The sequence below is a fragment of the Lissotriton helveticus genome, chromosome 10, assembly GCF_964261635.1.
Source record: "Lissotriton helveticus chromosome 10, aLisHel1.1, whole genome shotgun sequence".
NCBI lineage: Eukaryota > Metazoa > Chordata > Amphibia > Caudata > Salamandridae > Lissotriton > Lissotriton helveticus.
The window spans coordinates 1,195,893,729-1,195,914,812 of record NC_136071.1 but is presented as its reverse complement, the minus strand read 5'-3'; the positions used below and the strand labels follow the sequence as shown (position 1 = coordinate 1,195,914,812).

At 51.3% G+C, this 21,084-nt stretch overlaps 1 protein-coding gene across 1 annotated transcript; it reads left to right on the top strand.

Moving 5' to 3' along the window:
- The first annotated feature begins 10,653 nt into the window (after nucleotides 1-10,653).
- On the top strand, nucleotides 10,654-20,462 carry LOC144785678 (phytanoyl-CoA dioxygenase domain-containing protein 1-like). Its single transcript, XM_078664473.1, has 6 exons — nucleotides 10,654-10,783; nucleotides 10,913-11,129; nucleotides 12,190-12,281; nucleotides 17,189-17,328; nucleotides 18,784-18,888; nucleotides 20,328-20,462. The coding sequence occupies exons 1-6, from the start codon at nucleotides 10,654-10,656 to the stop codon at nucleotides 20,433-20,435; spliced, it is 792 nt and encodes a 263-aa protein (XP_078520599.1). The 3' UTR covers nucleotides 20,436-20,462.
- Nucleotides 20,463-21,084: the final 622 nt, after the last annotated feature.

Here is a 21,084-nt window from a genome sequence, read left to right as displayed (position 1 = left end):
TTTTTAAACCAAACTGCTTACATTTTCAAAGGATATAACAAATGGACATTGAAACAGGCCCCTTCCTGATCCTGTAGCCATGTCCTGAATTTTTCAGGCAAAATCACTTACTGACTTCTGAATAATGAGTTTTAAACTGTTACGGTAACCATGTTGTTCCTGAATACATTTCACATGATTTGCTTCTTCTTGCATTCCTTATGAGTGTTTGCTTTTTCTAGGGTGTTATTCATTTTTTTTCAGGCAGCATTTTACTGTTGTCTAGTGCATAGTTTGAATTTAGTCGTAGCACAATTGAGTTGTAGCTTAAGGCAGTGCAAGTTTCTCTTAGTGGGGCAGTATGGTGTTCAGTGTGGGAGAGGATGTGGCACTCTGGCCAGAGCTTCTGAATTCAGAACTGGAGCACCATTTTCAGCCTTCATGACCAGTCCACCAGACCACACTCCTGACAGAGCTCATTCCGATGCTACACTTTAGAAGGCCCGATAGACCTTGGAAGCCCTCATGTCTTAGCACTGGCAGGTGGACCCTAAGGGTGGCAAGTGTGAGTTAACCTTGAAGGCCTGTCCACCACAATCCATACTGCAGTTCACCTCCAGTCTTGCGAGCAGGCATATGAAGAAGCACACCCTAGATCGACAGTGACACTGAGGTCACAAGATCCTGGAGGCCAGTCCACCGCACCCATTGGTACCTTCATTGGCCTGTTTCAGCAGTAGTGGTGCAACTTACATGGGGTTGGCAATGTAGTATTTGCATGCACACCAAACTTAGGGGGTGATTATAATGGAGGTGGGACCGCCACGTCACCCCGTCAGTGGTGGTCTCACCGCCATCGGTGATTGCATCACCACCAACCATATTACAATGGTGGGTGGTTCCCTGGCGGTCGGAAAGACCAACCGCCACGCACTCGACTGGCTCCTGGAGCCCGCCAGTGCGGCGAAGGGGCTTGTGGTTCGTACAATGCTGGTGGTGCCTACCAGGCACTACAGTAGGGATTATGATACCCCTTACCCCCCAGCCTATCCATGGCGGTTCACCCGCCATGGAAAAATTGGCGGAAAGGGACATTGGAGGCCTGTAGCAGGCCCCTTTCCCCCCAACCCCCAGACATGGGACCTGGGGGGCATCTAAGAAGCCCCCCTACATATCACTGCACCATGTGGCAGGCACCGCATTGTGCCTGCCATGTAAAATGTCTATTTTTATATTGCGGCATATGATGCAGCCAGCAACACCTGCTGCAATGTAAAAGATAGGCACTGTGCACGTCACAGTGGCGGTCGCATTGTAATGCCTATCGTAGTGCCGCCACCTTGGAGGCCAGCAGTCCCATTCCCCGATTCGATAGCGGACGGACTGAAGTCCACCTGCCATCGTAATCAGCCCCTAAGTTTGCAACTTCATGGTCTCTGCTTCATGCACAAACACTTGCAGCCTGCTTTCGGACCACCGGAGTTATGCAGCAATGGAGGCCAAAATTATGTTGCAGTGTTGACTAAATGATGCAACTATAAAAAGGCTGCAGCGTAATGCGGTACATTTTATGATACTTTATTATTTTGACATACTTATACATACTAACAGCCTCTGCAAAGCTTTTGCCTCATTAGTACATGTGTAACATACAAATGTAGCAGTGGGAAAGGTGACAGTCAACCTTTGTAAAGGGCCCTGCACTTCACAGAGACATAAATCACATTTCTTTAGTAATTTTTGATCAGTTTGAGCTACAAAATTGTTTTGGGTCAAATCGTTAGATTATGCAGCAGATGATGTATTATGTGGCAAATATGATTCAGCCATAGTTAAGTGGAAAACATTTTTCCACTTAACTTAATTTTGCCCCAACATTGTAGTTGATCAATTTATACGTTCCCCAAACCCAAAAGTCGAGTTTGGGCACAATTTGCATTTTAAAAGCAGTCCTACAACACAGGGCTACTTTTAAACTGACCTCAGGCTTCAGCAGTGCACACATGCAAATGCAGAAAGGGCTGCTGGCCTCAAAACTGCCATGCCCTATTATAGTCTAGGGACTTAAAGATAGTTCTAATCCCCCTGCCCTATTATGTACTAGGGCCTTATATGAGAGGTCATGCCAATCATAGGGGTACCCTAAACCATAGGTCACCCTAGTGTATGTCGGTGTTTTCACAGTATCTTTAAGTGTCTCTTTCAGAATAGCACTGGCCCTGGGCCTCTTCAGGCAGAGGCCAGGGTCAGTCAGAGTCAGGTACCACCAGTACCAGTCAGCAAAACGTTTGGGAGTGCCCAGGGCTGAGGATGGCTTTGCAACACTAAAGAAGCACAAACTCAGAATTTAAAACATAACACCAAGGTTGGGGGGTTCTCTTTAATAATCAGAATTGATTTCTATCCTAATGAACCCATTTTCCAACATTAAGATAAGGAAATACTGGGGAAAAATCATAACGTTCTAATCTATACCTTGAAGTTTTCATGCAGCTCTTTGATGATGTTTAATAGCTCACTGTTCAATGTTAGGATTTTAACTTATAAACTGCAAATACCAAAAGAATCTCTCAGACAAAAGCAGTAACTCACTGACCTATTTACATGATATGCATTTTGTGATCTGCGTGGTACACATTCTTTGCGGCAGGCATGTTACCCCACTGTGGCTACCTTACCAAGCGTCAAAACTACCACTAGACAAACCTCCGATCTCTCTCAATAAAGAACATTAATCACCAAAGTTATCTTCACATTTGTATTGTTGCCTTAAAATTGCTGGAGTCCTGGAATACAGAAGCAGGTACTTTTCAAACCATAAGTGGAGAGGAGTTGGCCTAATGGCTAGGGTGCTCAACCTCGGACCTGGGTTCGAGTCTCGGTAACGACGCCAAAACCTCCTGTGATTTTGGGCAAATCACTTAATCTCCCCGTGCCTAAAATGAATGTGTGTCCTCATGTAACGTAACTGGTACTATGTAAAGCGCTCTGATACCTGATTCGGTTCGGGTCTAGTTCGCGCTTTATAAAACTCTGCAAAAATAAATAAATAAATAAGGCACTTGCAAACATGACGCCCCCAACCTAAGTCAGCGACCTTTGTTTGCTTAGTGCATAAAGATGCAAGATTCATATACATTTTTTTAACATTTGGTCTGATTACTATATGAATGTAAATAACAATAAAGCATACATGTGACAACATGCATGCTTTTCTCAATATTTCACTTCGAAAGTATGCGATTGTATTTGTTTAATGGGCGGTGATTTGTATAGGGTCACTGGAAATTCCACAAGGTTGTCCCTGTCCCCCCCAGAATTTTAGTGTCTCCTACGCCCCTGGTCGAGGCATCCATTGCTCGAGACAGATGTGCTGTGAACCGCCTGGGGGCACTCGCCACTGTCCGGGTTCAAGGCTGGGTGTTGTTTCTGCTGTTAATGTCCATTGTGATAGCAACAGAGTGAAACAATTCGCCGCCTCTGGCTGCTATGAACAGGGGAGGGGTCCCTCCAGAAAACAGAATAGAGCCCAGGGGTGCCCTGGCCACAGTGGCGAGTGGGACTTCCCCGTGGCTGCTGCAGTGTGGGCGGTTTACACCTGCAGGGCAGTGGCCCTTCCTCTCTGGGGTACAGTGGGAACCCCCCAGGCTGCCTTGGGACGTATTCCCTCTAAACTTGTTAATGAAAGGTTCTCACTCCACAACCCAAACCCCCTGCAGAGGGCGCTTCTTGCTTTTCATTGGTTGTAACATGGAGCTGGTATAACACGCTATTGATGCCGTGACGTCAGTCCCGAAGAGGCTGATCGGGGTGATCGATCGAGTGGCTCTGAACGGCGCCCCCTGCTTTCTTTTTAAGGAGATGTTTCAGTTGAAAGGCATGCAAAATGCTGCTGCTGGCCGGGGGTGTTACTGTTACGACTCCAGGGCTTAATTTGAGCCGGGGCTTCCCGGTGCTCAGGCGCGCTAGTAAATGGAGACGAATATTGAAATGGGTCCCAATCGGACCTTAGACTGAGGTCCTTAACTCTAACTCTAACAACATCGATCCGTTTATATAAAATGTTAAGGTTTCTCCTGTCAGTGATTTAGTCACTGGTTTTGTTGTTGCAGTTTGGAGTCATTTGATCACATTACACGAGCACCAGTTACATTCATTTCTGCTTTAGGACGTGTGCCCTGTACTTTCCGAATATTCACAGGAAGGGGCGATGGCACGTGCTGTTTAGTTAATTTGTCCCCTGTCATCTGCGTGCGTCACTATCGGACATTTCTATCTTTTTAGCCGACAGACACATTTCGGGGGGCCGGGGGGGGGGGGGTGGTCTGCGAGGACAATGAGCAGCACTTGTGATCTGCTGGGAATCCCGGGTGTGGGAGGGGCTCGCTCAGGGTGAGGGGATATCCCACAGTTACAGGTGCAGCCGGCAGCATTTCACACCAGGACGGCACCCCGAGTGCTCACCCTAGAACAGAGGGGGGCCCCCAAGGGCTCACCCTAGAACGGAGGGGGCGCGCCTACCCCCCAGGGTTCATCCAGCAACGGATAGAGCACCCCTTTCAGATGGAAAGAAGTGCTCGCACCTAATGTGTGACCTGGTGCACCAAGCCCTCGGGTGCCCCCAGCCCCCCTCAAATCACATGAATATTTCTATCACTACTTGACGGTTTGGGGGTTTCTCCGGATTTCCTAAAGGGATTCTTTTGCCACCTCACAGCCGTCTACAGGCTCAGCACCTCAGAGTACCACCACACCGTCCCGTTCTTCAGCCGTCATCAACACCCTCTGCTGAGACTTGCAAACACAAACCACAACTACACAGTGGCGGCTGGTGCATTTTAAAAGTGGTGAGGCAGAAAGCTATGAGTGGAATATAAATTGCGAGCAAGCGTGAATCAAAGACTGGAAGGAATGTGTGCAGGGGTTCTTCCCTCGCAAGAAAATTACAGAATAAATGGGAGCAAATGATACATTTTGAGCATATCTTTCAAGAATACTTGTTACACATTATTGAAATAAAAGGGGCCTTTAGGCTTGCAAAGACTCACCACTCTCCCTACACTCATGCAGTTACATCCCTCCCACTGCACTCGCACAGACATTGACCCACTTACACTGCACTGACAGACATACACTGCTTCGCTCACACAAGCACACCGTTGTCCCTGCAGTCCAGGCCTGCACTCATACATGCAGGCACCTGACTCTACAGGCACAACTTTCACTCTGCAACACTCCCCATCACCATCCGCCCTGGACACACACAGACCCCAGGCTGCCAAAGCACTAAGCCCTCCCTGCACCCGCCTAGGCCAGCAGAGTCCAGTGTGAGTACTCCCCCTGCAGTGTGTTAGGGATGGAGTTTGTTGTGGAAGGCGAGCAGAGGAACAACAAGGCTGCAGGAGACGGGGAGGCCCATTGAAGTGCCATTTGGGGGCAGAGCATACATTGTCTGTCCTCTGCCACCGCCCTCCGACACTGCAGGACTCGGAGACTGGCCTTTTTAGATCTCGGCCTAGCGTTACACTGCGCAGCAGTGTTCGCGCAGCCGAGTTTAATGTTTACGGTATTGGGGGCTTAAACCCGCCCCTCTTCTCCATTGCTGGCCTCGTAAATGCTGGCCAGCCATTGGAGGAGAGGGGCGTCACTCCATTTAAGCCCCGTCTTTTTGGGACAGAGGGGTGTGTTTTTGCTCTTCTTTCTCTCCCTGACGTCATCGGGAGAGAGCACGTCCCTCATCACGCTGCCTGAACGCGCCAGTCGGCCCTCTGATTGGTGTTCCTTATTAACCAATCAGAGGGCCGACTGGCGCGTGCAGGCAGCGTGAGACATGAAATCCCTGACTCACTTTAAAATGCGGTAAAAATAATTCATCAAAGAAGAGGCATCGAACAAAGTGAGTGGCACAAGTTTATTTGCGTAGTTAATTAAAACCTGCCTCTGGCAACGCTATTTCTTTCCAAACTGATCTACTTAGTGGGCTGCACGCTTTGCATTGACGAAACTTCCAGTAACCGTAATTACACCCATATGTGTGTGAGAGAGAGAGATCGGGCGTGCCTCATGCCACTTTTTACAGCAGTAAAGACAGGCGTTATCACTTCCATTGCTATATTTGGGAGAAAAGGAAGCTGAGTCAAGCTACTGGGATTCGTGTACCCTATCAGCAGTCCACGACTGATGTCAGCAGCGAGCACTCAACGCACCGAGTTAATTGGCAATCAAATGTTCTGATTAATTCGCCTACTTATATGAAACCGGTCAAATTTACTTTTATTCTTTTTTGTCTCGGCAAATTTTGCGAAATATCTTAAAACCTGTCTGTCCCCAGCACTATCTCGAAGCAGGAATTTAGGAGAAGCGGAGAACCCCGGCGCCAGCTCTCTATGCACACGTGGCCTCTCGCTGCCTGAAGACTTTGCAGAGGGCAAAGGGCCTCTCAGCAGAAGCCCAGTAACCAAGTGCACTTCATACCCTCCCCTGAGAGGCACTCTGCTGCCCGGCGCTCGGCCCTCGTCCTAAAGTGCTGAGACAACAGAGCCCCGGGGCGACACCCTGGGCTCCTTGACAAGCAGCGCCAACCCTCCCCAGAACTCATCCGCAGACCGGGGCCAGTGGATGCCTCCGAAATTCTTGTCCATGGGGGCCCTCAATGCCACGTCAACCTGAAGGCTGTCTGCGCCCCTCATACCTGCAGGGCACTCTGGATGGCAAAAGCGCAACAGCTCCGTGGGGAATGCCAGCCCCACCCGGGGCCCGGCGCTGCTCCGCAGGAGGCGAGACACGGGCCCTGCAGGCCTCGTGTCCGGTGGGCCCCTCGCCAGGAATGTGGCCCTGGACTTCCCTGCCAGGCACCTGCCCTCCCATGCCAACCTGTCATGCCCCGGGGGGCGGAGCTGGTACTTCCTGCAGGCACATGGGCAGTGCCAGCTGCTGACCAGCTGAGCCAACCAGAGCGCGCCCTCGGAGCAGGACTATGACGAGGCGCAGGCCGAGGGGCAGCTCTGGGCATGGGTGGACGGTGCCCGGCTGCGCAACCGCGCCACGGGTGCTGCCCTCAGCCTGGACTACCTGCAGTGCCAGCGGATTTAACATGCCTCCTCTGCCCCTGCCCCGTGCCACTGCCTCCTGTGTGCGCTGCCGGAGGGGGCAGTGTGCTGGCTGTGGACTCCGAGGACTGCTCCGTGGTCTTCAAGGCTCTGCCCGACGCCCCCCAGAACCAGACGAAGGCCCCCGAGGGCAGCAGAAGCACTGGCGGCTGATCCCCAACCCGGGCATCCAGGAGCAGCTGAAGAGGGTGCTCTGCCCCTTCTTCCTACAAGTCGACACGTTCTCCTGTTCTCTACTCACTGGCAGCCGAGAGGGGGGGCCTGTCCAGGTTCGACCATTCCTGGAGGACGAGACTGACCTGCAGCTGTGGTACTGGAGCTAAGGGCGCTTCATCAACCTCCACTCTGGCAGGCATTGGAGGCACCGAGTAATTGCTCTCCTGCCCTGCCCCCTCGCTGTGCTTGCTCCCCTGCCCCCTCGCTGTGCTTGCTCTCCTGCCCTGCCGTCTCGCTGTGCTTGCTCCCCTGCCCCCACGCTGTGCTTGCTCTCCTGCCCACTGGCTGTGCTTGCTCTCCTGCGCCCTGGCTGTGCTTGCTCTCCTGCCCCCTGGCTGTGCTTGCTCTCCTGCCCCCTGGCTGTGCTTGCTCCCCTGCCCCCTCGCTGTGCTTGCTCTCCTGCCCCCTCGCTGTGCTTGCTCTCCTGCCCCCTCGCTGTGCTTGCTCCCCTGCCCCCTCACTGTGCTTGCTCTCCTGCCCCCTCGCTGTGCTTACTCTCCTGCCCCCTGCCTGTGCTTACTCTCCTGCCCCCTGGCTGTGGTTGTTCTCCTGCCCCCTGGCTGTGCTTGCTCTCCTGCCCCCTGGCTGTGCTTTCTCCCCTGCATGTGCTTGCTCCTCTGCCCCCTGGTTGTGCTTGCTCTCCTGCCCCCTAGCTGTGCTTGCTCCCCTGCCCCCACAATGTGCTTGCTCTCCTGCCCCCTCGCTGTGCTTGCTCTCCTGCCCCCTGGCTGTGCTTGCTCCCCTGCCCCCTGGCTGTGCTTGCTCTCCTGCCCCCTGGCTGTGCTTGCTCTCCTGCCCCCTCGCTGTGCTTGCTCTCCTGCCCCCTCGATGTGCTTGCTCTCCTGCCCCCTCGCTGTGCTTGCTCTCCTGCCCCCTGGCTGTGCTTGCTCTCCTGCCCCCTGGCTGTGCTTGCTTTCCTACCCCCTCGCTGTGCTTGCTCCCCTGGCTGTGCTTGCTCCCCTGCCCCCTGGCTGTGTTTGCTCCCCTGCCCCCTAGCTGTGCTTGCTCTCCTGCCCCATGGCTGTGCTTGCTTCCCTGCCCCCTGGCTGTGTTTGCTCCCCTGCCCCCTAGCTGTGCTTGCTCTCCTGCCCCCTGGCTGTGCTTGCTCTCCTGCCCCCTGGCTGTGCTTGCTCTCCTGCCCCCTCGCTGTGCTTGCTCTCCTGCCCCCTGGCTGTGCTTGCTCTCCTGCCCCCTGGCTGTGCTTGCTCTCCTGCCCCCTGGCTGTGCTTGCTCTCCTGCCCCCTGGCTGTGCTTGCTCTCCTGCCCCCTGGCTGTGCTTGCTCTCCTGCCCCCTGGCTGTGCTTGCTCTCCTGCCCCCTGGCTGTGCTTGCTCTCCTGCCCCCTGGCTGTGCTTGCTCTCCTGCCCCCTGGCTGTGCTTGCTTTCCTACCCCCTCGCTGTGCTTGCTCCCCTGGCTGTGCTTGCTCCCCTGCCCCCTGGCTGTGTTTGCTCCCCTGCCCCCTAGCTGTGCTTGCTCTCCTGCCCCATGGCTGTGCTTGCTTCCCTGCCCCCTGGCTGTGTTTGCTCCCCTGCCCCCTAGCTGTGCTTGCTCTCCTGCCCCCTGGCTGTGCTTGCTCTCCTGCCCCCTGGCTGTGCTTGCTCTCCTGCCCCCTCGCTGTGCTTGCTCTCCTGCCCCCTGGCTGTGCTTGCTCTCCTGCCCCCTGGCTGTGCTTGCTCTCCTGCCCCCTGGCTGTGCTTGCTCTCCTGCCCCCTGGCTGTGCTTGCTCTCCTGCCCCCTGGCTGTGCTTGCTCTCCTGCCCCCTGGCTGTGCTTGCTCTCCTGCCCCCTGGCTGTGCTTGCTCTCCTGCCCCCTGGCTGTGCTTGCTCTCCTGCCCCCTGGCTGTGCTTGCTCTCCTGCCCCCTGGCTGTGCTTGCTCTCCTGCCCCCTGGCTGTGCTTGCTCTCCTGCCCCCTGGCTGTGCTTGCTCCCCTGCCCCCTCGTTTGTGAGCGTTTAATGCAGCCGCCTTATCTATGATCTGCCCTGGTTTCTCTTCCAACACACACTGGCGGTCAGTATCTCTTCAATGGAAGAGTTTCTGGGGCCAAATCCTGTGGTCTGATTGCCCCAAAGCTACACAAAGCCAAGGAGACAAGTTGGCGCTATATACAACTCCAAATGAAGGTGTCTTCATCCTTGTGCTGCCGACACACCCAACCCGCGTTACATACGGGCTCCTCTTTATATCAGTGGCCTTCATGGAAGCCTCAAGGAGGAAATGGGGCCTTGCGGTCACTCTGGGTATTTGGGGAGATGGAGCCATATATTTGGTTGTATTGCTTCCCAGCGCCCAGAGTGACCAGGAAGAGCCTTCGAGGCGCTGCTGTTGTAACACCAAAAGTCAAGTGACAACACTCTGGGTTTTTGGGGAGATGGAACCATATAGTTGGTTTTATTGATTCCCAGCGCCCAGAGTGACCAGGAAGTGCCTCGATGCGCTGCTGTTGTAACACCAAAAGTCGAGTGACAACACTCTGTAGGGTTTTGGGGGAGATGGAAAGATTTGGTTGGTTTTATTGCTTCCCAGCGCCCAGAGTGACAAGGAAGTGCCTCGAGGCGCTGCTGTTGTAACACCAAAAGTCGAGTGACAACATTCTCGTCACACCTAGACCCAGCTTTAGCTCTCGGGAGCCCCTCGGACCGGTCACACCCCGATACTGGCCTCAGTGTAAATAAGGAATGTTTATTTATACATACACACCTCAAAGTCCCTTCATTGGGGGTATCACTGCACGACCCCCGCGTGAACCCCATTGTGGCAGCCCCCTTGGACCACCAGGACACGTCCGAGCTGCGTCTGCAGTGCCTCCCCCCCCCCTCTGACCCTCCCCGCGGACATGCCCAGGATTGCACAATGCCAGCAGCCTGGGGGCATGAGCTGGGACTGAAGGGGGGAACCCCGGCTGTGGTGACGTCACGGGAGTGCAGCCCCGGCCCGGGGAGGGTGGGGGGGTCTGAGCGGCCCTACATAAGATGCCGAGGCAGAGGAGGGTGGACAGCAGCGGCAGTGACCCCCACCAACATCTGGAGCTCCAGCACTGCAAGGGGCAGGAGGAAACACTCACATCTGGAGCTCTTGAATCCCAGGGTACAGAATCTCCAGCAGCTGGGGAGCCACAGGGCCACATCTGGAGCACCTCTGGAGGTGAAGGACAACATCTGGAGCTCTTGATTCCCAGGGTACAGAATCTCCAGCAGCTGGGGAGCCACAGGGCTACATCTGGAGCACCTGCGTCTTGGGAGCCAGAAGAACACGCCTGCAGCATCAGCACCCCTGGAGGTGAAGGACAACATCTGGAGTCCGGTGCCAGAGGAACATATCCACATCTGGGTCCGAACACTCGCCCTCATCATGGAGGCGGACCCTCAGCCCCTGAAGACCCTGTATGACGCCCGGGGCTTCCTGACGTCAGTGCCAGTGCTGGCCCCGGAGGAGCTGGAGGGCGCCAGGAGGGGCTTCGAGGCGCTGGAGCAGGAGTTTGGTAGGTGCGGGGAGGGCAGCCTTATCTCTGGGGCTCATGTATGGGGCCTTGCGTCATTCCGGGGGTGAATGTTTGATTTGCTTTGCATCCGTCCATCATCTGTGTGTATTTTGCTTTCTCCCCCTGCAGGGAAGGAGCACGCCCAGTACAGCCTGCACAACGCCCACCTGCGCCTGCCCTGGGTGCTGGGCCTCGCCACCCACCCGCACACCCTCCAGGCCATCACCGCCGTGCTGGGGCCCCACGTGGTCCTGCTGGACTCCAGGTTCATCTGTAAATACCCGGCCTCCGACGTGCCCCACCGCGGGCACAGCGCCCCCTACGTGGCCTGGCACCAGGACATCAAGTAAGTCAGACTGCGGGGTGCTGGCTCCAGGGTGGGGGAGGGGAGGGCTCAGCAGGGGTGATGTGTCTGTCTGTACTTCAAGGGTAAGGCCAAAGGATGGCATTCCTGCCCCCTGAGCCTGGTGAGGTCTGATTAACAGGCTACCTGGTGGGCACCATGTGGTGTTTAATACACAGGGCGGTGCGGGGGGCACACACAGCGTAGATTACAGCATCTTTAATCTAGGCAGTACAAGAGGGCATAGGGCTGTGTGCACTACCAGACACACATCACCCTGTGTCATCCTGTGCCATCATGTGGATTATTATGCCCTCATGCACCATCCTGTGCCATCATCTGCCATCCTGTCCCTTCATGTGTTATCCTATGCCCTTTGTATGCCATCCTGTTCCATCATGTGCTATCCTGTGCCCTCATGTGTCACCCTCTGCCCTCATGTGCTATTGTGTGTCCTCTTGTGCCATTCTGTGCCATCATATGCCATCCTGTGCCCTCATGTGTCAAAATGTGCCATCCATGCCTTGATGTGCCATCCTGTGTCATCAATAGCCATCCTGTGCCCTCGTGTGCCATCCTGTGCCCTCATGTGCCATACTGTGCTCTCATGTATTATTCTGTACCATCATGTTCCATCCTTTGCCCTCATGTACCATTCCGTACCCTCATGTGCTATCCTGTGCCCTCATGTGCCATACTGTGCTCTCATGGGTTATTCTGTATCATCATGTGCCATCCTGTGCCATCCTATACATTTACGTGCCATCCTGTGCCCTCATGTGTCATTCTGAACCCTCATGTGCTATGACGTGCCCTCATGTGCCATCCTGTGCCCTCATGTGCCATCCTGTGCCCTCATGTGCCATCCTATGCCCTCATGTGCCCTCATGTGCCATCCTGTGCCCTCATGTGCCATCATATGCCCTCTTGTGCCATCCTGTGCCCTCATGTGTCATCCTGTGCCCTCATGTGCCATCCTGTGCCCTCATGTGCTATCCTGTGCCCTCATGCCCCGGGGTTATCGGATGTTTGTCTGACAGCGTCCTCTTCCTTTTACTTCCAGGTATTGGGGCTTCGAGGGGGGCCCGGTGGCCTCGGTGTGGCTTGCCCTGGATGACGTAGACGCAGAGAATGGTGTCCTGCAGGTTATTCCAGGTATGGATAAACTCCCATATTCAATGCATGCATCACAACAGCCTGGAGCTTTAACACTGATTGGCTGAGAATGGGGGATGGGCTAATAGCTGTCTTTGAGGATGTGGCGACAACAGTTGGATCTATGTTAACAGTCCCTATGAAAGGTCATACCAGAAGTACCCCTAAATGGTTTGACCAGTCCTGTTCCAAGGCAAGTAGAGACCTGAGAAAAGCATTAAAAATCAAACCCAGAGATCCAGGTCAAATTAAAATTTTGCGATTGGCCTATAAGACTTCAATCTCAAACAGAAAAAAAGAAATCAAGGTCCGCACCTGGGAGTCGCTGCTTGACCCGTCAGTCCTGGGTAATAGCAGTAAATTCTGGGAAATCATCAACAAACCCCTGTTTGACGATCCTAGTGACGCTGCACTGGGTACTAACATTCCTGAGGAGGACTGGGTTACCCATTTTAGCGCAATTTTTAACAGCAATGAGCAGCAGGCAGAATACGGCTTAATGTCTCCTATGGAGAACTTTGTGTGCTTTTCAATTAATGAAGTAGAGAAAGGCATTCAAGGGCTAACCAGTAATAAGGCTCCAGGCCCGGATGGCTTGCCTCCGGACCTTTTTAAATCATGTATCTCATTATGGGCCCCTGTTCTTACTGCTGTAGTAAATGCAGCCGCGGTCTTTGGATGCCCAAAGTCGTGGGGTGCTTCGACTATAGTGCCTGTGTTCAAAAAAGGTGACCGCAATAGCCCGTCATGTTACAGGCCAATATCTTTAATTAATTCTGTAGCAAAAGTGGTAGGGGGTGTAATCCTGAACAGATTAACTGCTTGGGCAAATGAGAATAACGTTATATCCCCAATACAATACGGTTTTAGACCTGGCCACTCGACTATCACCCAATGCCTGAACCTGTATTTAATTATAGGTAAATATACCATGGCTCGGCAGGGAACAGTCCACATGGCTTTTATGGACCTTTCGTCCGCTTTCGACTGCGTGGACAGAAGAAAGCTATGGGACACCCTGCTAAAAATGGGTGTAGAGCAGAATCTAATTAATTTATTGGCTGATTTGCACTCCGACACAAGGGCTAACGTTCGATACACCCAAGACCTGAAAGTGACGGGTGATATCAGAATAAATCGGGGTGTTCGACAGGGGTGTATCCTAGCTCCATTTCTTTTTAATCTGTATATTAATGAGCTAGAAGAATACCTGTTAAAAACTGGTGCGGATTACCCTTACATAGGACGGAAAGGTGTTCCAGTTCTGCTTTATGCGGACGATGCTGTCCTTATTTCAAGGACAGCAATTGGCCTCCAGACACTTTTAAACTCTTTTTTCGACTTCATGGAGTCTCGAGGCTTAAGTATTAATAACTCTAAGTCCTATGTTATGAAAACAGGCCTGGGGTCACGCAAATTAAATCACTTCACCATTAACGGGGAAAAAATTCCATCTACTAGAACCTTCTCATACCTTGGGGTCCTTTTTGATTATCAATTATTATGGGGCCCAGCCATCCTGAAGAAGAAGGGTGAGGTAACGCGCGTCAACGCAGCTATACTCAATTTTGCAAGAAAAATTGGCAATAGCCCTGTGTCTGCTTTGCTTAAACTGTACCAGGCAAAGAGTATTGCCGTTGCCTGCTACGGTAGCGAACTTTGGGGGTATAGCCGGATGCGAGACCTGGAGGTTACAGAAAACAACTTTCTGAAAAAGGTATTGAGGCTGCCAGGGGGAATAGGAAACTTCCCGGTACATGAGGAGTTAGGGGTGCCCTACCTAAGCGACAGAATAGCAGCAAACCCTCTGTTGTGCTGGCTGAACTGTTGGCTTAGCAAAGACATACCCCTTACTCATGATATATTAAAAGAAGCCCTAACATGGGAGGGTAGGCTTAAGGTCCCGTGGTTGAAGTACATCAGCTATTGTTTCACTGAATTAGGACGGCCTGATTTGTTTGTAACACCAGACTCCATCACCAAATTGGATGTTGTCTTTGTGAAAAATACCTTTATGTCAACCAGGTACTTAGACCGTGAAAAGGCTGAGTTACAGAAAGACAGTGTTAGGAAACATGCACTACTTAAAACCTGTCTACAAATGGAACCATACCTAACATGGCCTATGTCCAGCTATGAACGTTTCCTACTGATAAGGTTCCGTTTTGACCTATTTCATTTTCTACTGGCAGTATCGAGTGGAGCCCATCGAGGTCAAGTGTTGCCAACTTGCGGCTGCGACGGAAAGTCTCCGCAAGATTTGGCGCACTTCTTATTTATCTGTCCTTATTATACATTACCCCGGAAGCTCTTCTTAAAACCATGTTTAAAGGAGTTGAAATTTGCACAGATTAAACCAGCACTTTATTACCTTCAACTCCTGAATTGCGACTGCACTTTACATGTATGCAGCTTTTTGAAATTAGCAATCAAACTCAGGAAAAGTATGGAGGGATAATCATGTTGTTGCTGGGTCTAATGTCAAATTTTTTATTCTTGTTATAACTATTTATATTTTTAAAGTGAATATCCTGCCTGCTATTCGTGTCTTATATTACCTATATTACCTCTGGTGTTATAAATGCAATGGATCAACTGTATTTTTTATTAACTGTACATTTATCAACCTGTACTTTTATGATTGTAACATTAACAATCGAATAAAGTTATTTGAACTTGAACACTGATTGGCTGAGAATGGGGGATGGGCTAATACTCTACTGGTGAGCCCCAATGTAATCACATAGGACTCTGGGACAGGGCTCCACAGCATGGGAGATAGATAGGCCATCTCTTTACCTTGAGCCCCAGTGTCGTGACGGAGGGATCTGGGTCAGGGCTCCACAGCATGGGAGATAGATAGGCCATCTCTTTACCTTGAGCCCCAGTGTCGTGACATAGGGATCTGGGAAAGGGCTCCACAGCATGGGAGATAGAGAGGCCATCTCTTTACCTTGAGCCCCAGTGTCGTGACATAGGGCTCTAGGACAGGGCTATACAGCATGGGAGATAGAGAGGCCATCTCTTTACCTTGAGCCCCAGTGTCGTGACATAGGGATCTGAGACAGGGCTCCACAGCATGGGAGATAGATAGGCCATCTCTTTACCTTGAGCCCCAGTGTCGTGACAGAGGGATCTGGGACAGGGCTCCACAGCATGGGAGATAGATAGGCCATCTCTTTACCTTGAGCCCCAGTGTCGTGACGGAGGGATCTGGGACAGGGCTCCACAGCATGGGAGATAGATAGGCCATCTCTTTACCTTGAGCCCCAGTGTCGTGACATAGGGCTCTAGGACAGGGCTATACAGCATGGGAGGAAGGCATCTGTTAACCAAGGAGCCTCAATGTCATGACACTGGGATGTGGGAGAGAGTTATACAGAATGGAAGACGCTGCATCCATTCACAATGAGTCAGAGTCCAGACAAGCAGGGGGTGCAGCAGGCTAATATTGTTGAAGCCCTTCGGCCTTGACTCAGTGGTGTTGACAAATTGTCTCCTTCTCTATCGGAGTCCACTGCTGTCCGGACACAGGGATGTTGTCTTAGTACAGAAAGTCTGGAGATAGAACGCGGGCTCCACACAGGTCCTGGCGCCCTCAGCACCATGGGGGTCACAACTATATCTGCGGCGGCGTAAACCATGCGCCACGTTGCGACTTATTTACAACCTGACGCATCTAGGGAGATGCGTCACGTTGTAAAGCCCTGCACCACATTAAACCTGCGTCAGGTTTAATGTATGCAGGGTGGGCGTTCCGTCGGAACAAGCCTTGTAAAAGTGACGCTGTGAAATCTACAAGATTTCACTGAGTCATTTTTCAGAGGCTGCTGCGACGAAACCTTACGCCTGCTTGAAGCAGGAGTGGTGCAGCACTTTAGGTATGGGCGGTCCCTGAACACTGCTGGAGTTGCGTCGCGCCTGCGACATGACTCCAGCCATGCACCGACCTTACAGCATCAGATGCGACACGCATCTGTCTATCCCTGCGGCACGGTGTCCCGCTTTGTAAATGCGACGCATCCGTGGTGGCGCAAGGATAGAATTGCGTGTCGCATCGTTACTGGCGCATCCCTGCTAATCTGCAGGGATGCGCCAGTCCTTGTAAATCTTCCCCGCAATCCGCAAATGTGGGGCACTTTTTTCAGGGTGCCCGGGCCAACTTTTTTCAAAGCCAATCAAACCCTGACCCGTGCTTTACTGTAGAGCTGGAGCGGGGGACACGAGGGCCTCACAGAGGGACGCTGCTTATGGTTCTACAGGCAGAGATGTCTTTGCCTGTAAACACGGGCACCACTGCCTTGAAAGAGTGATATTGGACAGGGTTGATCAGACAGGGCTCTAGTATGACCCTACAATCTTCACCCAGATTAGTGTCCGAGGCTGGACTCCTGGGGGCTGGTGAGGCCTCGATGAAAGATCCCCGGGGTCCTCGCAGGGGGGGGGGTTCTAGTGTTCAGAGAGGGCTCTCTCTTTATTTAGAAGCCGCAGTCCTCTGTTAGATGAAAAACATCCTTTACCACGCTTCCTTTACCACGTAAATGCCTTTACCACGCGTCTTTACCATGCAGGCCTTTACCACGCTTCCTTTACCACGCAAATGCCTTTACCACGCTTCCTTTACCATGCAGGCCTTTACCACGCTTCCTTTACCATGCAAATGCCTTTACCACGCGTCTTTACCACGCATGCCTTTACCACGCAAATGCCTTTACCACGCTTCTTTAACCACGCAGATGCCTTTACCGCACAGTCTTTTCCACGCATGATAATTAAAGGTAAATGTGTGTATAATTATTGTGGGTGTGGCCCGTGCTGACACCTCATTTTAGACAGAGGCGGGGACTGCATGAGTACCCAGGCCAGGAATCAGTGCCCCCTCACTCCAACCCCCCTTTCTTCTGTAGGAAGTCACAAACAAGGTGTCCTGGAGCACCGCACAGCAATGACCCCCGGGAACTTGCTGTCCACCAATCAGGAGATTCCGCGGCACCTGGTGGATGCAGAGAAGGCGGTGGAGTGTCCTCTCCAGGCTGGGCAGATGTCGGTGAGTTCACAGCGCTCTGTCGTTTCCTGGACTCATGTCTCACAGTTGTGGTTATTCCCACAGGCAAACAAGGGGTTACTGCAACGTTACGAAGTAACATGAAAAGCCATCATACTGGAGCCCGGTGCATTGTGGGTGTCAGGCAGACCAGTGATTCCCCCACTTATAAATGAGGCAGTCGGGAAGTGGGCGGGGCTAAGACATCCATTAATTTATGGCACCGCCCTTCCCATAATGAGCCTTTTATCTCCATTACTGTGTACTCACAACCCCCCTTAAAGGTGCCCCAGAACTGTTTACTCAGAGCCCCCCTTAAAGGTGCCCATGTACTGTACCTCCCTGTACTTACAGCTTCCTTTGAGGGTGCGCCAGCACTGTGTACTCACAGCTCCCCGGGGTGCACCAACACTGTGTACTCACAGCTCCCCCGGAGGTGCACCAACACTGTGTACTCACTGCTCTCCCCCTGGGGTGCACCAGCGCTGTGTACTCACTGCTCTCCCATTGGGGGTGCACCAGCGCTGTGTACTCACAGCTCCCCCTGGGGTGCACCAGCGCTGTGTACTCACAGCTCCCCCTGGGGTGCACCCCCGCTGTGTACTCACTGCTCTCCCATTGGGGGTGCACCAGCGCTGTATACTCACAGCTCCCCCTGGGGTGCACCAGCGCTGTGTACTCACAGCTCCCCCTGGGGTGCACCCCCACTGTGTACTCACAGCTCCCCCTGGGGTGCACCAGCACTGTGTACTCACAGCTCCCCCTGGGGTGCACCAGCACTGTGTACTCACAGCTCCCCCTGGGGTGCACCAGCACTGTGTACTCACAGCTCCCCCTGGGGTGCACCAGCGCTGTGTACTCACTGCTCTCCCATTGGGGGTGCACCAGCGCTGTGTACTCACAGCTCCCCCTGAGCATGCACCCGCACTGTGTACTCACAGCTCCCATTGGGGGTGCACCAGCGCTGTGCACTCACAGCTCCCCCTGGGGTGCACCAGCGCTGTGTACTCACAGCTCCCCTTGGGGGTGCACCAGCGCTGTGTACTCACAGCTCCCCCTGGGGTGCACCCGCACTGTGCACTCACAGCTTTCCTTGGGGTGCCTCAGGACTATGTACTCAGTTTCCCCTTGAGGTGCACCTCAGGTGACTGCCTCTCTTTGCTCTGTCCCATATCCAGTGCTTAATTTGCGCCTGTGTTTTCCGGTGCTTATCTGTAAACACAGGCACATATGTCTGAGAAACCACCACATGGTGGCAGTGTGTGTGTATTTTTAACTAACGTTCATTAGTAGAGAACTAAATGATTTAATATAGCTTTAAAAAAATGACAAAACTTAAAGGTAAAAAAGTGACGCGCGCAGTGCCAGCTGCAGTGGACCAGTGAGTAACACATTGGGCGCTGGCTCTTACATTTTTGGCAGATAAGCACGGCTCATATCCTACATTTCTCTCGTCAGATCCATGACGGGCTGACAGTCCACGCCAGTGAACCGAACACGTCCCACAGACGCAGATGTGGCTTCGTTATTCGCTACGTCCCCACCACAGCCTACCCCGTGGAGGTGAGTACAATCCTCTCCTTCAGACTGTCTCAGTATGGTTGTGTGTCAGTGGGTTTATTAGACGACAAGAGTGACAGTGTGGACTGTATGTGTTTGTGTGCATCCATGCACGTGTGTTTGTGTGCGCGCATTTCTACTCGCAACTGTGTGTGTTTGGGGATTTAGATAGTTTTGAATGTTAGTTATGTAAGAGAGGCAGGTTTAAAGGTTCAATAGTTTGGGGATTTAAATAGTTATGGTTGTTAGTTATGTAAGAAAGTTCAATAGTTTGGGGAGTTTGATAGTTTTGGTTGTTAGTTATATACAGGTTTAAAGGTTCAATAGTTTTGGGATTTAGATAGTTTTGGTTGTTAGTTATATACAGGTTTGAAGGTTCAATAGTTTGGGGAGTTTGATAGTTTTGGTTGTTAGTTATATACAGGTTTGAAGGTTCAATAGTTTGGGGAGTTTGATCGTTTTGGTTGTTAGTTATATACAGGTTTGAAGGTTCAATAGTTTGGGGAGTTTGATAGTTTTGGTTATTAGTTATATAAGAGAGGCAGGTTTGAAGGTTAAATAATTTGGGGATTTAGATAGTTATGGCCGTTAGTTATATAAGAGAGGCAGGTATGAAGGTTCAATAGTTTGGGGATTTAGATAGTTTGGGTAGTTAGGTTGTTCTATATGAGAGGCAGGTTTGAAGGTTCACTAGTTTGGGGATTTAGAATAGTTTTGGTTGTTAGTTATATAAGAGAGGCAGGTTTGAAGGTTCAATAGTTTGGGGATTTAGATAGTTTGGGTAGTTAGGTTGTTCTATAAGAGAGGCAGGTTTGAAGGTTCAATAGTTTGGGGATTTAGATCGTTTGGGTAGTTAGGTTGTTCTATAAGAGAGGCAGGTTTGAAGGTTCAATAGTTTGGGGATTTAGAAATGTTTTGGTTGTTAGTTATATAAGAGAGGCAGGTTTGAAGGTTCAATAGTTTGGGGATTTAGAAATGTTTTGGTTGTTAGTTATATAAGAGAGGCAGGTTTGAAGGTTCAATAGTTTGGGGATTTAGAAATGTTTTGGTTGTTAGTTATATAAGAGAGGCAGGTTTGAAGGTTCAATAGTTTGGGGATTTAGAAAAGTTTTGGTTGTTAGTTTTATTAGAGAGGCAGGTTTGAAGGTTCAATAGTTTGGGGATTTAGATAGTTTGGGTAGTTAGGTTGTTCTATAAGAGAGGCAGGTTTGAATGCTAGATAGTTTGGGGATTTAGCTCGCGTTGGTTCTTAGGCTGTTTTGAAAGAGAGGAAAGGTTTATGGTTAGTTATTGTTGCAGAGTACACGTTTTGGAGATTCGGTTGATCATGCCCTTTTCTCCCTCACTACATGACACCGGTGTAGGTCTCTATGATAAGGTCTTGTATTCTCCCACGTCTGAATGCCCTCATTCTAATGCACTTCTCTCCTCTCTGATTCCAGGACCCCGAGCGCCCCCGCTCCTTCCCCGCCACCGTGCTCGTTGCAGGAACAGATGAATTCCAGCACTTTAGAGATCATGCACCCAACTTTTTCTCCAAGACCTTCTGACACCTCTGCAGAGCATCATCAGGAGACACCTTCCTCTCTTCATGTGGTTCATAACTGCCAGTAACATGCTGCTGCATGGTGCGGGTTCATTCCTGATCTCAGATGGAGCCCTACAGGTTCAAATATGTATTTCCTCTTTTTTAACATCTTGCAGTGAGCCTCAATATTGGCTACAATAATGTTCGGATGGTAGGCTAAAAGGTGCTGCAACTGTTACCGTAAAACAAACAATTGCGGTTTCAGAACTTGATAATGTGAATTCCTTTTTGCACTGCATTGCACTTTCATTAGAAAACACAAGCCTGCATCCTGTTTTGGAATCTCAGCTGCCTGACTATATGTAATTCTATTTAATTAAGGTTTATTTATTGAGATAAACATACAGCTGGAAGACAGATTTAGAGTTAAAAGTGTGAATGTCTTTTTGTATTCTTTTTCTACAAAAGTAAAATAAAAATGTATCAATACATTTTGGATAAGAGTACCACTTTTGATTTTCAAAACATCTAGATGATTCCAGCTTGAGAAATATGCAACGAGGAGGCTGGTCTCATTTTAAGCATGAATTCGGATACATGCCGGTACATAAGGAACTCTAGACCAATTTACTTCGATCTAGAAGTCTAGGGGACGTCCCACTAGGACCATC